The sequence below is a fragment of the Cryptotermes secundus genome, unplaced genomic scaffold (genome assembly GCF_002891405.2).
Source record: "Cryptotermes secundus unplaced genomic scaffold, Csec_1.0 scaffold1304, whole genome shotgun sequence".
Lineage (NCBI taxonomy): Eukaryota > Metazoa > Arthropoda > Insecta > Blattodea > Kalotermitidae > Cryptotermes > Cryptotermes secundus.
This window is the reverse complement of record NW_019723929.1, coordinates 619408-634221: the sequence shown is the minus strand read 5'-3', so window position 1 is coordinate 634221 and position 14814 is coordinate 619408. Positions and strand designations below refer to the sequence as shown.

Sequence of the window (14814 nt, the reverse complement as noted above, 5' to 3'; positions counted from 1 at the left end):
CCTGCCCCAGCGTCACTTTATCCACCACAAATCCCATTTGACCAGACCCGGGATCGAACCCGAGCCGCCGCGGTGGGAAGCCAGCGACTAACCGCTTGAGCTAAGGCGCGGCCTCATTCTCACTGTAACATGGAGTCTTCTTTTCCCAGCCGAATTCCTCTTTTGCCATTTCTTCTCAATCACATTTCACTGCNCGGACTGCCGAGATGGAATGGCGATTATGATACATGCCGAGCCTTGCGTTCTACTTGAACGTACAGCTTAGAAACTTCATACAACTTGCTTAAATTAAGGAGGATTCTCATCTATTGACGAAGTAGATCATTACCAGACAGTACGGCACTCTTCCATTTGCAAACATCTGGTCTCTGCACGGGATATTATGTGACTGCATTGTTCAAAATATGGCCTAATTACATATTCAGGAAACATTTCTGAAAATGCATTATGAAGTAGTGATGTGTAGCAAACCCCATAGAACACACCCTTCTTGAGAGATTAATAGTCACTCACATAATTAAGAAATTCCACGACTTGTATACAATACGAAGGTTCATTAGTGTTCACAATGGCCCGCAACTGGGCCCAATCATCAGCCAGTCCACATTTTCACACCCTACGTTCTTTATGTTAAGCTCCTTCCCATCAACGCATATTCCTCCAAAACTCTCTCTCCCCTTCAGGTTTTCCAGTGAAAACTTTGTATCCATTTCTCATCTCTCCCACGCGCGTTACATACGCAATCCATCTCATCGTCCTTCATTTATTTAACCTAATGATTCTTGACGAAGAATACATCTTACGAAGCTCCTTCAGTATGCAATTTTCTTCGTCAGTCTGTCACTTTTTCTCTCTTGGGTCAAAATATTCTCAATATTCGTCCTGAAACGCCCATAAATATAGTTCTTCCCGTAGGGAGAAAGATCAAGTGTCATACCCTTACAAAGCAACATACAAAATTACAGTTATACACCTCCTCATTTCAGTAACACAGTTCCCTTTGTAATCGGGAATTATTAATATTTTAAGAATTTTAAATGGATTTAAAATGTGTCAGTTATTTCTCACTCGCCATGTATAAAGGAGGTAAATATATAACGAATAGGTCAAAATAAATATTCTTCCTTCTGTCACCTCGTAGAATTCAAACCTAGACGAGAGTATAGGGCATATGCGTCTTCCTGTTCACCGTGGACACACAGACCCTTCTTCCGGGAGGAAAGACGGCCGAAATGTGAAGTCGACAACCACCTCATTTGCTGGCGAGACTAAACCATGCGTGGGGCTTCATGCTCTGTAGTGTGATGATGAGATACAGACATAATTCTACTTTATCTCATTGGATGACGACTAGTAGAGAGTAGGACTATGTTATATAAAGTCATTAACATTAAAGTAAATCTCAGAGATCGTCGACACAACGAGTAATATGGGAATATCTCCAATGAAGACAATAGGTGTTGATGTATCTTACGTGTTTAATATAAACGCAAGGTACATATATACCAACACCTATTGTCTTTGTTGACGATATAGGCTGTACGGATGAAAGGTATCCAAAATAAAAAAAAAAGTTATATCTCGGAAACTAATTGTCACACACGTATTCGGTTTATGTCATCGGAAAACTCTGAATGTTTCTTTCTTTCACCGCCGGCTTACGAGCAAGCGCCGTCACATTTCTGCCACCATGTTAGGAATCACCTGGACAGAGAGATGGCTGGGATATGAATTGGCAGAAGTGGACCAATCGCTTGGCCTCCTAGGTCGCCAGATTTAACCCCAATGGATTTTTTCTTGTGGAGTTATGTGAAGAACATTGTCTACCAGGTTAAGCTCAACGAGCTTCAACACTGGAAGCCCGCATAAGGGACGCTGTGGCTACGGTAACACCAAACATGCTTCAAGCCTGTATAATTGTCGTGCCACCAAATTTATTGAGAAAGTTATATACGCAGAAATGACTTTGATAGTTGCCCTTTGTAATGGTGTAACCCATTAATGTGTATAACAAATTATTTCTGAGATATAATGATGTTATTTTGGGTACCTTTCATCCGGACACTCTGTATTCCCATATTACTTGTGTCGACGGTCATAATATAAGTAATTAAATATTATGTACACAACAGGATGCAGTCTGTAAAATCTCAGAGAGACTACATGATTGCGAAATGAGTCAGAGTCTCTCACGACGCACTGCTAAAGCAGGCTGTTGTGATGATGAATATTACCAACAATTTAACGACAGGCGATTTCTTGAACATCGACTGCTCGGAGACGAACATGCAGGTCTATTAGTTTCGTGTCTGGCAATTTCAGTCGCCATGTTGCTTTACTGAAAACTTGGTTCTGTTCATTCGATTCAAAAGTAAAACGCAATTTTGATGTGGCATGACGCCAGGATAACGGTGGAGACGGTCTAGCGAGCACAAATCATGGACACATGGTTGTCACAATAAATCCCACGTTAACGTCTGCACGCACCGTGCACCATCGCCTTTCAACTTTAATTCTGCACATCCGGGCACACAAATAAAAGTGCTCTCCACTTAAGACAGCGAGAAATCGAACGTCTTGGATATACGGTTAGCCCTCTTGATTCGTATGATGAAATGTATTTACTTATTTGAGGTTTATTTAATGATACTTCCAATTATGCATACATAACGTGTAATTATGTGCTATGATTATATTTCAGTATCCTGTTGTACTGATTAACGATTTAGTTTGCAGGGGCAGTCTTAATTTTAAACTGGTTTCAACGGTGGTCTAGAGGAATGATTTTTTTTCTGTGGCGCTACAGCCCCAATTTTGGCCTAGGCCTACCTCCATGAAACTCTCCGTTTCACTTCGGTTTACTAGATCTTACACATTCGGTAGGACTCCTTGGGCGGGTGATCAGTTCGTCGCAAGGCATCTACCTGTACACAAACACAGAAAAACGCACACAAACATCCATGCCCTGAGTGGGATTCGAACCCACGATCCCGGCCTCCGAGCGAGCGAAGACAGTGCATGCCTTAGACCGCTCGGCTACCGTGACCGGCTAGAGGAATGATTTATAAACAATAATGCACCAATTACGTAAAAAGTACCTGCCTTATGATGACCTTATAAGTTTGAAACATGTCGTAGAAGTATCAATTATAAGAAAGTGAAAATGCTGCACATCAACAGGGCACGAGCACAACAAGACGCTGTACTTTCTTAACTACCCCTGCAAATTGTGCAAATTATATGAAAAGATTTTCAGTGAATGATGAATTCCAAGAGATGCCGAGAGAAACGGTTGCGGTCTAATTTGAAGGAAATAAAGAAAATTGAGAAACTTCTGAGTTCTGATGCCCCATCTCCGAGCCGAAATTTAAACCAGAGACCTCCAGAATATAAAGCAGGAGTTATAGACACTGGAAGGCGACGTTCGGTGTCACGGATTCGATTGTCCACTTGAGGGTCAATTTTACATGATTTCCCACGGATCTCCCAGGCAAATGCTGTAAGACCAGGTTAAAGTCGACTGCAGCTGCTTCGTTTCATACCGTTCCCAATTTATTGCTCACAATACTATTGCCATTCCCAGCTATGTAACCAAAACAAATGAATCGCGTTGTTAAATAAACCAAAAACATAAAAGGAGAGACCAGTAAACAAGAGGACCATAACATCGGTAATGTTTCTTGAAGTTACAAATTTAACACGGGCTTACGGCCGTGGAAAGAAGCGGCATTTGAATACGCGAATGGTCGCAAGATACAATTTATTGTCGATTAGTACACAAACCGGGTATTTGTTTATGGTTCTGAAAAGTAAGAATAAGCAAATGTGCCCTTGGAGCGACATTAAAACGATGCGTTTGATTTACGCTTGACTTGTGTCTGCTGTCTACGTGCGTATGTGAAACAGGCTGCAAACCGAGCGACGTCAGCTGCAAGGGCAGGAGGTGGGATAACATTTCAATACACATCGGTACTACGAGTGTTACTGTATTACTGAGATGCTCTACATCCAGTGCTAACCAGCGTCAATCCCAGTACACGGATGTTCTCATGTTATTGCCGGATGTTGCTGGGACCTTTGACAAAGTAATCATTAGGATTATTGTAATTTCGATTATTGAAAAAAGAAAGGAAAAAACTACTACGTAAATTTTCACAATGTACTCGTACAAAGAGTTTAAGCCTAATGGGGAGATCGTGTCTGTACGTTGGACTTCACGTTTGGTCTCAAACTAATAAATGAATTTGGATCTATCTTAATACTGAGGGGGATTACACGAATTTAGTTCCAGTTCATATCGATCTATCATAATCCATACTTCACAAGATGCTCAAATAGAATTTCATCTATTTTCTTAAAAACGAGTCATCGTATATAACACCGGTAAGGTAAGGTAAAGCTATCCATGTAACAGGCCCTGAAGGCCCATAGGGTTGTGAGACGTCGAGGTTCCCATATTTCCCTAGACAGTCAGCTCACAGATGGCGGTAAGGTTGTCAGTTTTACGCGCCTGCCGCGCTTTACTCCCCAGGAATATTCCAGGTACTCATTTCTGGTAGAGGCTGAATCGACACCACAGTGCGGCTGGAAAGATTAGGTTAATTGAAAAATCCACCTCATCAGGACTCGAATTCACGACCTTCCGGCTTGTAGCATAGTGCCTCAACCAACTACGCTACCGCGTGCCTGAGAAATTCCACTTCGTTGGGACTCGAACCCGCGACCTTCCCACTTGCATGCACATACGAGTATGAAATGACCAGTCGTTTACTGACGCACTTATGTATTAATATGATTTGTATTGAGACACTGATATACGCCAAACTGAAATGGCACTTGCATCCTTGCATTAATGACGAGCTTCACCCAAGAATTTTTTGGTCGCAAATCGATGAAGCTGAAATTGCCCGGAACATAATAGTACACATTGGGAAAAAGAGAAATATTTAGAATATTGTAGTCGGAAGGCATGACAAATCACATGGGAGTTCTAAGCTTGAACCTGATTGGGAAAATAATATTAAAATATATATTAAAGAAAGAGAATCTAAGGTTACACGCTAAATTCACCTGAATTAGAATAGGGGCAAATGACGGGTTTTGTGAATACTGTGATGGAGTTTCGGGTTCGAGAAATTTCGGATAATTTCTTGAGTAGCTGAGTGAGTATCAGTTTTTTCTGAAGGGTCCTCTTCACGGAGTTAGGATCCCGTATTACCTTTATGTTTCCGTTTCCCTGTTCGTAATAGATCTGGATGGAGAGATCACGAGATCCTGAAGTTCTCTGTCGATCTCGGCAAACCAGAGATTCGTCACACAATAAGAAAGTGGGGAAATTAGGATTTGCTACCTGCTTCATGTTGATATATTGCTTAGTTTACACTTCAACCCTAAAGATGGAGGGGACACAGTCCTCCGAAACGTCGCTTTATGTCCCAAAAGATAGATGTCTTCAAATTATAACCTGATTCTCAAACCAGGCCGATTTTCCTCACTGGTTATTTTTGCCGTGTTTTTTTTCAGTCTTGTTCTGATACCAGTAAAAACAAACCAGCTTATTACGTCCCATTACGCACTATTACGTTCCATTACGTACCTTAATAACCACAATACAGAACAGTCACGTTGACAGTTATATAATTTTGTGAGCCGCGGTACCAAAGTGTGGGCTTTACAACAAAGGTAACCACAAGAAATTAAGCACAATTTAACACAAAGAGTGGCAAGTCCGTGGATTTCTAAAACGGAGCAAACAATCAGATTACTATAGATCCGATAGACATTTTAACAGTTCCAGCTATAAAGGTAAGGACGGCTATAATAGCCCTTAAGAAACGCGGGATACCTTAAGTATCGATGTACAAAATGCTGAGAATATGTGGACCGAAGAGAGATGAAGTGACAGGAGGTTGGAGAAAACTGCATAATGAGGAGCTTCATAACTTGTACTCTTCTCCAAGCATAATTAGAATGATCAAGTCAAGGACGATGAGGTGGGCAGGGAATGTAGCAAGAATGGGGGAGAAGAGAAATGCATATAGGATTTGGCGGGGGAGACACCAGATGGAAATAGACCACTAGGAAGACAAAGACGTAGGTGGGTGGACAACATTAAAATGGATCTTAGAGAGATAGGATGGGATGGTATGACTGGATTGATCTGGCTCAGGATAGGTACCAGTGGAGGGCTCTTGGGAACATGGTAATGAACCTTCGGGTTCCATAAAATGCTGGGAAATTCTTGAGTAGCTGCAGAATTGGCGGCTCCTCAAGAAGGGCTCAGCTCCATGAGTAAGTAAGTAAGTAAGTACAAAATATCTTACAAAACCCATGAACTTACAGGTGCCGCATATCGCGCTGCAGCAGTGCCATCTTTCTAACGCCCCTTCGAGAAGAGGTTTCCACTTGTAGGGGTAGAACAAAGAGCTATATATAGATCTCAGGGGACTGAAGTGTAGACGCTAAAAAATGTAGGATATAAGAACTAAAACACCAAAATAGAATCTCTTCTTAGCGTCTAAGTGTCAGAATAAGAAAGAACTGATGTAGGAACCGTCTGGATAGAACGGAAAATACCAAGTCAAACCGGGATTCTCCAACCCTTCGCGACCAGGAATTCTTCTTGAGAAGCTCGTCACGTGACAATATTACGTTATATTTAAGCATCCTGTTACACTCTACACAATGTATGACACAAACTCCGTCCTCAATTTATTGCAGTTCTTTTGTCTTCTTTTCTGCTACACTACATGTTTCGGCCGTAAATGGCCATCATCAGGTGTATACTCTCACGTGGCTGCTACACTGCACGTAGTTCAAAATTTAAAACCACCGGCTTTCTTAGTTGTTTATTTCTCCGTTGTTAATAGGTCCCGATATATCAGAATCCCCTTGCTGATAATTGTCAGATATGTATAAAATCTTTGTTAATTTACATACGTCAATTTAATTTCTTAATTTGGTATTTTTAAAATCTTCAATTTAAATTTTTTTTTAATTTTAAAATTTTAAATTCACGGGGATACCTGCTCTAGGTCTACAGTGCTACAGCGGCTACTTCTTGCTTTCAGCACCGTTCAGGTATTATTCTGTGCAGGCTCCCTGTGTGCGTGCCGCTGCTTATCTTTAATACGTATCACGGATTCTGATATATCGGGACCTATTAACAACGGAGAAATAAACAACTAAGAAAGCTGGCGGTTTTAAATTTTAAACTACGTGCAGTCTAACAGCTACGTGAGAGTATACACCTGACGATGGCCATTATGGCCGAAACATGTAGTGTAGAAGAAAAGAAGACAAAAGAACTGCAATAAATTGAGGACGGAGTTTGTGTCATACATGGTGAAGTGAGTATCTGTGTTTTATGGAATTCGAAATTTCACTGCCGTGTTCACAATAGCCCACCGCTGATCCATATCCTCAGACAAATGAGTTCAATCCTGAAGATAGCACTATGTATGTATGTATGTATGTATGTATGTATGTATGTATGTATGTATGTATGTATGTATGTATGTGTGTGTGTGTGTGTGTGTATGTATGTATGTATGTAAGGTATGGGCCATAAAGTCCGACCCTTCCACTGCGACCTTCAATGATCTATTGTGCTTCCCCTTTGGATTAACACATTATCAATCCTACACTTGGAATGAAATGTAAGGCTTTATTTAAACGTCACTTGGTTCCATGAAGAACTGACCCGGGTGACGAATAAGTAAGCTATGGCCTCACAATCACATAGGATAAAGATAGCACCTTACTGCTTTAACATCCAATTTAATAGTATCCTCCTATCTACCCCAAAACTTTGCAAGTAACACTATCCGTTCAGGTTTATTTACTACAAGAAAATAAGGAGTGGTGAAGCGGTACAGCGCTCAAAGCATTTGGAATGAAACTGCGATGCTGCCAGCCAATAGGTCTGTGAGGTAAGGTAAAGTGGTCCCCGTGCTTAACTAACTAAGCACCACGCCATGAAGGCGTATGGGGGAGTGGATGTATAGAGCCACATTTTCTTGACCTCGGCACTAGTTAGAGGTGAGTGGTCAACTTCATGCCCCGGCCGCTCTACCCCCGAGAAAGAGCTTCCGGTACCCACTGTATAGGAAGTTGTGTGGACCCCAGAGCCGGTCTGGACGACATGGAGAAGTGAAAATTTTTGACCCTAGCGGGACTCGAACTCCGACCTCTCGGTCCTCCAGCCCGTAGCCAGTCGCTATACCACGATATTCGTAGCTGTGAATGAAGATTTGTCTTCTATTCAGCAGAGCTTGGCCATATTCGTTTTCTTCTCACAAACAAGAACAGCGCTGTTCTCCCGAAGTGTCAGAAGACACGCCAGCGAGCCATAAAAGGGAGTTCGATATTAATGAATACGTCCATTTGCTGCCCACCCACGAGCGATGCTAAAGAGCGCTTCAAAGCAGTACTGGAAAGTAAATAAACATGTTGTCACATGCACGTATTTCGGTAAATGCAGAGCGTGGCCTCATTTCCAGTTAAGCGGCCTTATTTATAAACAACATACAAAGCTCGTTAGACGTGAGGAATTAGATGCATTAATAGATATTACGATCAGGAATAACACTGTTTGCTTAAAATCCAAATAAAATGTATCTATTGAACCTCATTATGCTCCAAACTACTGTAAAATGTCAAGTGTCACTTCGCTTAATTAATTAAGCACAACGCCATGAAGACATATAGGGAGTGGAGGTTGAGCTCCACCACTCTTTCACTTAGACTGAGTTGGGTGAGCGGTAAATTTCACGACCCGGCTGCTTTGCGCGCAGGAAAACAGCCCCCGCACAACCCCTGAACAGGAGGTTGTGCGGGACCCGGGGCCGATCTGGACGCTGTGGAGAAAACACTTTTGCTCCTGCCTGGAATCGAACTCCGATTCCTCAGCTATCCAACCCCTACCCCATTCCTATTTCGTCTTTGCTGACATTTAAATGCATCGAATTACAACGTGTACAGACTCCAGATTATCACAGTCTCTGAGATATTGTCACGGCGGATAAAATGAGAACACAAAGTGAGTTTGTTTTTTCAGACTATTTGCCCACACTGTGAAGAAACAAAGCGGAATATTTTACACCAAACTCGAAGCACACGTATTTTCCAAATGCGTTCTTTACGATCTTGCAAACCTCATTAATTTTATTCATTGCAGGTAACAATCAATCGTTACAGACTATAATACACTGCTACAAAATTAATCAAACTGCAGATAAACTTCATTAGGTGAAAAATAATTTTCTTTGTATTCTGTTAAGTACCCACCACTTGGAAAAGATGTTACAAATAAAATCTATCTTAACCAGATTTAAATTAAATTTAATGTCAGTTGCATTCCTAGCTTGGTCAACAGCCACGGGCTGGATGACCGGGCAATCAAGGTTCCATTCCTGGCGCAAGTAAGAAATATCTGTTTTCACCTTCGCTTCTAGACCGGTCCTGGGGCCCTCCTATGGGTACCGTGTCCTATTTCCATTGCATAGCGCAATTCTTCCTTTCGTATACCAATCTCAAAGAACCGGGATGCCTCAATCAGTATATCGAATAAACTACGGTACAATAGATCACTCTGGTCGCGGTGCAAGGGCCAAGAAGGCCCACCCCTTATACATTCATTCATTCACACATTCAAGCTATGGGTTGGAAGAGTGAGAGGTTGAAGTTCGATTCACGGAAGGGGTAAGAGACTTTTCTCTTCTTCATAATATTCCGACCTGGTCTGGGGCCCACCCAACCTCCAAGACAATGGGTACCAGGTCCTCATTCTTGAGGGTAAAGCGGCAGGGGCGTGAAGCTGACCACTCACCCTCATTTAGTGCCAATTTTAAGAATCGTAACGCTATAGCTCTACTGCTCCGCAAGTCTTCATGGTATGGTGCTTAATTAATTTAACCAAAGTATATCTTTACCCCTTTTACCATATCAGTTTCATGTAGGATAAAAGGTTTTATGTATTTAACGACCCTGTTAACAATACAGCATCGAATGGTAAGATTTTATATTTCAGCATCTTACGAAGAAAACTAACAACAGAAAGAACTATGTGACTAGGGGCACGGAGGGCAAAGTGTTGAGTGCTGTAGGCTCCTTAAATAATCACTGTTGCCCGATTATGCCCCATATGTGACCGAAACGTGTAGCAGCAAGAACAATAAATGTAGTTAATAACATATTAAAACATTTAACAAACAATTTTAGTGGATTATATATACATTTTAGTGTTCTTTTAAGAATGGTAGGATGTTTACCGGAAGCTGAACTGGAAAACAATTTGAGGAAACATCCCGACATGTGCCTGGTTGAGGTAAAATACATTTAAGGCTCTGGCCGGCAGCCGAAGGTCCGTTGTGAGGCCGATTTTGAACTTCAAAATGGGCATAAAATAGGCCTGACAGCCTGTATTGAAATCTAGAGTTAGTTTCATGCAATTATTCTTTGAAATGTTTCATTCAACTTACATCTTTTCTGTCTAAACGGGTTGTTTCATTGCTTGCTTCATGACGAATCAAATAAAAATAAATTCAAGTTTCCTCACATGCAGAACCCAGCTACGCCTCTGCTTATTCTTAAGCTGCTCCGCTGGTAGAACTTGCAAGATTGGCAATTGGGTCGTAGCAATTAAGTTAATAATAGTGCTGAATTGATATGTTATGTGCAAGAAAAGATGCATCTGGGTCATTTCCTAGTATCTTTCAAGACGAGCAGAAAGGTTTTGCTCTAAGGGGTGCTGGGGCTTTATTCAAATTTATTCCGTTGAAATTGTAACCTATAGTAACGATCGTGCAATAAAAATATGACTTTTATCTCGGAACACGGACGGATACTTCAGTTAAACTTGTGTGAGCCTACTTTATTAACAAATCGCACAACTAATCCCTTCCCACAAATTCATAAAGGTGATTCTATAAATAATTCAGATAGGTCTGCACATATCCCACAGCCCTTTCCCTCACAGAACGGTGTTCGTTTTCACGGTTTTAAGAAGTGGTGCTAACATTTTGGAAAACTCAATTTTCATCACCAGTCGAGGCGTCTGTCTGTGACTCTCCATCAGACTGGTATAACGGTGACGCATTATCTACATTTGTATTTGGCAGATGTTCGATTCAGATCTTGGCAGGGGCCGGTAATCCTGGCTGCGGCTTATTGTACTTTTCCTCCTCACCGTCAGACACATACCGAGATTTACCAATGTTAAGCCATGACCGCTTACTCACCAATCATTTCCTATTCATCAATCATCCCATCACCAGGCACTGATAGGCTCGATAAACAACCAACAAAAATAAATGGGTGGGGGGAGAGAATAAACCGTATTGAGGATTGTGAAATTCAAGCTCCAGTACCAGATGGGGTCCGAGTGGCAACTTTCCTGTGCTCTTTCGCCCGTGGACAGGAGACTTAGTGGATATCAGCGGTAGCTGGACATCGCAGCCAAGAGAAAGGCCCCGCCCATAGCTTTAAAATAACCTTGGCCATCTAAACCGTAGCTACTCACTTTATTTACCGAACTATACCAGATTATTGCATTCATTTTCACTCTGGCGCTACAGCCCCAATTTGGGCCTTGGCCTACCTCCACGAAACTCTCCTTTTCACTTCGGTTTACTAGATCTTAGACATTCTGTAGGACTCCTTGGGCGGGCGATCAGCTCGTCGCAAGGCCTCTATTTGTACACAAACACTAAACATCAATGCCCTGAGTGTGATTCGAACCCACGATCCCGGCTTCCGAGCGAGCGAAGACGGTGCATGCCTTAGACCGCTCGGCTACGTGACCGGCTTTTTGTTAATTTATTTCCGTTATTTAACGAGACTGTATGAATGAGGTTATGTAGTACCGAATGAGGTGTTAACGATAAACTGAATATAATCTGTAAGACAAAGGTCATGACTTACTTCCTCGTACTGTCTGGCAATACCACGACAAACTGCAGTCAGTATACGAGTAGTAACATGCTCCCAGTAAAGATTCAAACCATATACCCCCCGGATCCAAATCACATTCTGCGTAATCTAGTCTACTCAGTCTGACATTACATCATTACATTCTAGCTACCTCATAAATGTAAAGTTACCAGATAAAGGCTGGGCGTTCGGTGTTCGATTCCTGGTAGAAACAGGGATTTTTATTTCCTTCTCACATCCAGACTGTATCTGGAACCCTCTCAGCCCCTATCCACTGGATACCGAGGACTGTTCCACGCGGCCTGAAGGTGAAGTTTACGGATCTCGCAAACCGTATGTCCGCAGGCGTTTTGGTGGCCTCAAGGAGGTTTCTGAGTGCCTGCGAGAATCCTAAAATATTCGTAACAATTTCATAATTGTCAGCCGATGGTCGTAATGCACCTGGTACTTTGCGCCCTATGAATCGAATTTGTGTCTTGTTTCGAGGAGTTCCAAATGTTTAGACTGCGCTCAGGTGCCACGCTGATTGGCGGGTGTAAATAATGCTGACATTTCCTAAAAATATTACTTCACATGTAGTCCTGTAGGATTGCAAGAACAATGATTTGGAAAGTGTCTTCATGTGAGAACATAAGTGTACAGATATTCATAACTGAATTATTTCAATTCTGATATATGTATAGTTGGCAGATTCATACAGTGCCTTCTATAAACTAAAAGCGTTTCACAATTTCCCGCCTTCCAAAGAAGCCTGGAGACGCCTGAGACATGCTTTACCTTTTATAGACGTTAAATAAGCATTTTAAAAATTTTGACGCAACTAATCGTGAGAAATATAGTGGTGGGTGTTGCACAATCGTTACGTACACGTCACAGGCTTCTTACGAAATATTAAACAATCGTTCTGACAAACAGACACAGTCTGGTATTTGATGGCGAATCTATTAGGCATTCAGTGAAGAGGAACTACGCTTAAAATAAGCTGACAACTCAGTTAACATCGTCACAGAACATTTACATCACCATGGCAAGATTCCACTAGTGCGAACTCTGTGATTCTTTGTTAAATACCTACATGTCGACTGATGAATGGTAACGTATGCACACAAAATTTTTTATTCATCTGAGAAATGAGAATATATATATCACTATTACGGCTGAAAAATAAGAGTTCTTGATGAACAAATAATATTCGTGTTTTGTTATTGCTTCCAACAATAGTAGCATTGCTAGTCTTTCAGCGTCTTGGAAAAAGAATTTTAAAATATTAAAAAATGTTAAATTCAGTCTACTTGGTTTTGTTGTTCAGAAAGAAACACGGCTACGTGTATATTGCTTCCTATAAACCCACTTTCCTTATTTTGAAGAAATAAAATTGGGCTTATGAGATCATCTTGCTGTTTATGTGTCTGTAATATATATCAACTGTAACAGCTTTTGAAAGCCTGAACTGATCTCTGTGAAACCTTGTAGGTACATCTTGTGACCTGAGGCCATCTCAACCATCCCTCCTATCAGTAATACCAACTTTGAAGACCCTCAGATTGTTGAGATAATAAATAACCTTAGTTGAATGCTTGAACCGATCGTCATAGAATGTCGTATGCATACCACCTGAAGCCATCTCAGCAGCGTACTACATAAATTTCTCAGATCAGTAATACCAACACTGAAGTCTCCCAAATGTTTGAGGTATTAACATTAACACTATATGAATGCCTGAACTGATCGCCATGAAACTTGGTATGCACATCATGTGGCCTTAGGCCATCTCAACGGCTTGCTTCATAAATCCCCATAATCAGTAATACAAACACCGAAAGATCTCAAACTATATTGTTTTACTTGCTTCATTATGCATACAAATGAAGTTTCTTTCTACTTGTATCAAATACTCAAATTGTAGTCAAGGAAAGTAGGTGATTAGTTCTTCTAAAAAACTTCCTGTTTGCTTGATGTTTGATTCTTCTACAGATACTTTACTTTGTTGACCTGGAATACTGATTTGATTTTTAACATTTCGTCGCTAACATTCTCACAAATTCTACTACAGTATACTTCAATTGGGAATAGTAATTTTTCACACGCATTCTTTGTGATTTTGTACAATGTTTATGTTGATTTATTGCAAATAAAGTTAATCGTTGGGAGAGATACTGCATTGCATGGGGGTATAAACTCTATTATTATTATTTTCTCATAATTATAACCATATTATAAATTATCCAAATAAGGGTTAGAGGTGTAAAAAATAAAACTAGTATGAAATAAATGAACATACAATCAGTACAAAAGAAAAGAGATCAACACAAACGAAACTCAAAAACCTGTTTGGATATGTCAATAATTGATTAAAGAATACCGAAACCAAATCCTACACCTAAAACTGTAAACCAAAATAATGGTGAACATGAGTAAGTATTTCGAAGGGATGAGGAAAGTAGGAGAAATCAGGCCTGGCTTGAATGTTTATACCATGAAGTACAATTATGTATATGAAGCATATGGAGGAGGAGGAGAAATTTTAATTGGTTCTACATTGCATGACTGAAGTTTACTGAGATATTTGGTATATATAAACTGTATTAACATATATTTACCCATATCTTCAAGTTCTGCTGCATCAGTCATTAGGGAGGACACAGATGCCATCCATTCTCTACAGGGTTGCAGTTCACTCTGAAGTTGTCGGTATGTGCCATACGTTATGTGTGAGGGAATGCCTAGGAACAGAAGCATTCAGATATTAATGATATCAATAATAACAAGATATCAGATTTATGAGGTGAAAAGAGAGAGTATAATGTTACTTATTTATAAAGAGAGAAGATAGTGACATCATTGTTCTAAGCTGTTTAATTTAATTAAATCTAAGATTGTACT

At 40.7% G+C, this 14814-nt stretch overlaps 1 protein-coding gene across 1 annotated transcript in view; it reads right to left on the bottom strand.

Moving 5' to 3' along the window:
• Positions 1-14598, bottom strand: part of LOC111862209 (titin) — a gene marked incomplete at its 3' end in the record, with an annotated part of 157350 nt that extends 142752 nt beyond the window's left edge. The window contains 1 exon segment of the mRNA XM_033750585.1: positions 14532-14598. Coding sequence (XP_033606476.1) covers positions 14532-14583 — 52 coding nt within the window.
• Positions 14599-14814: the final 216 nt, after the last annotated feature.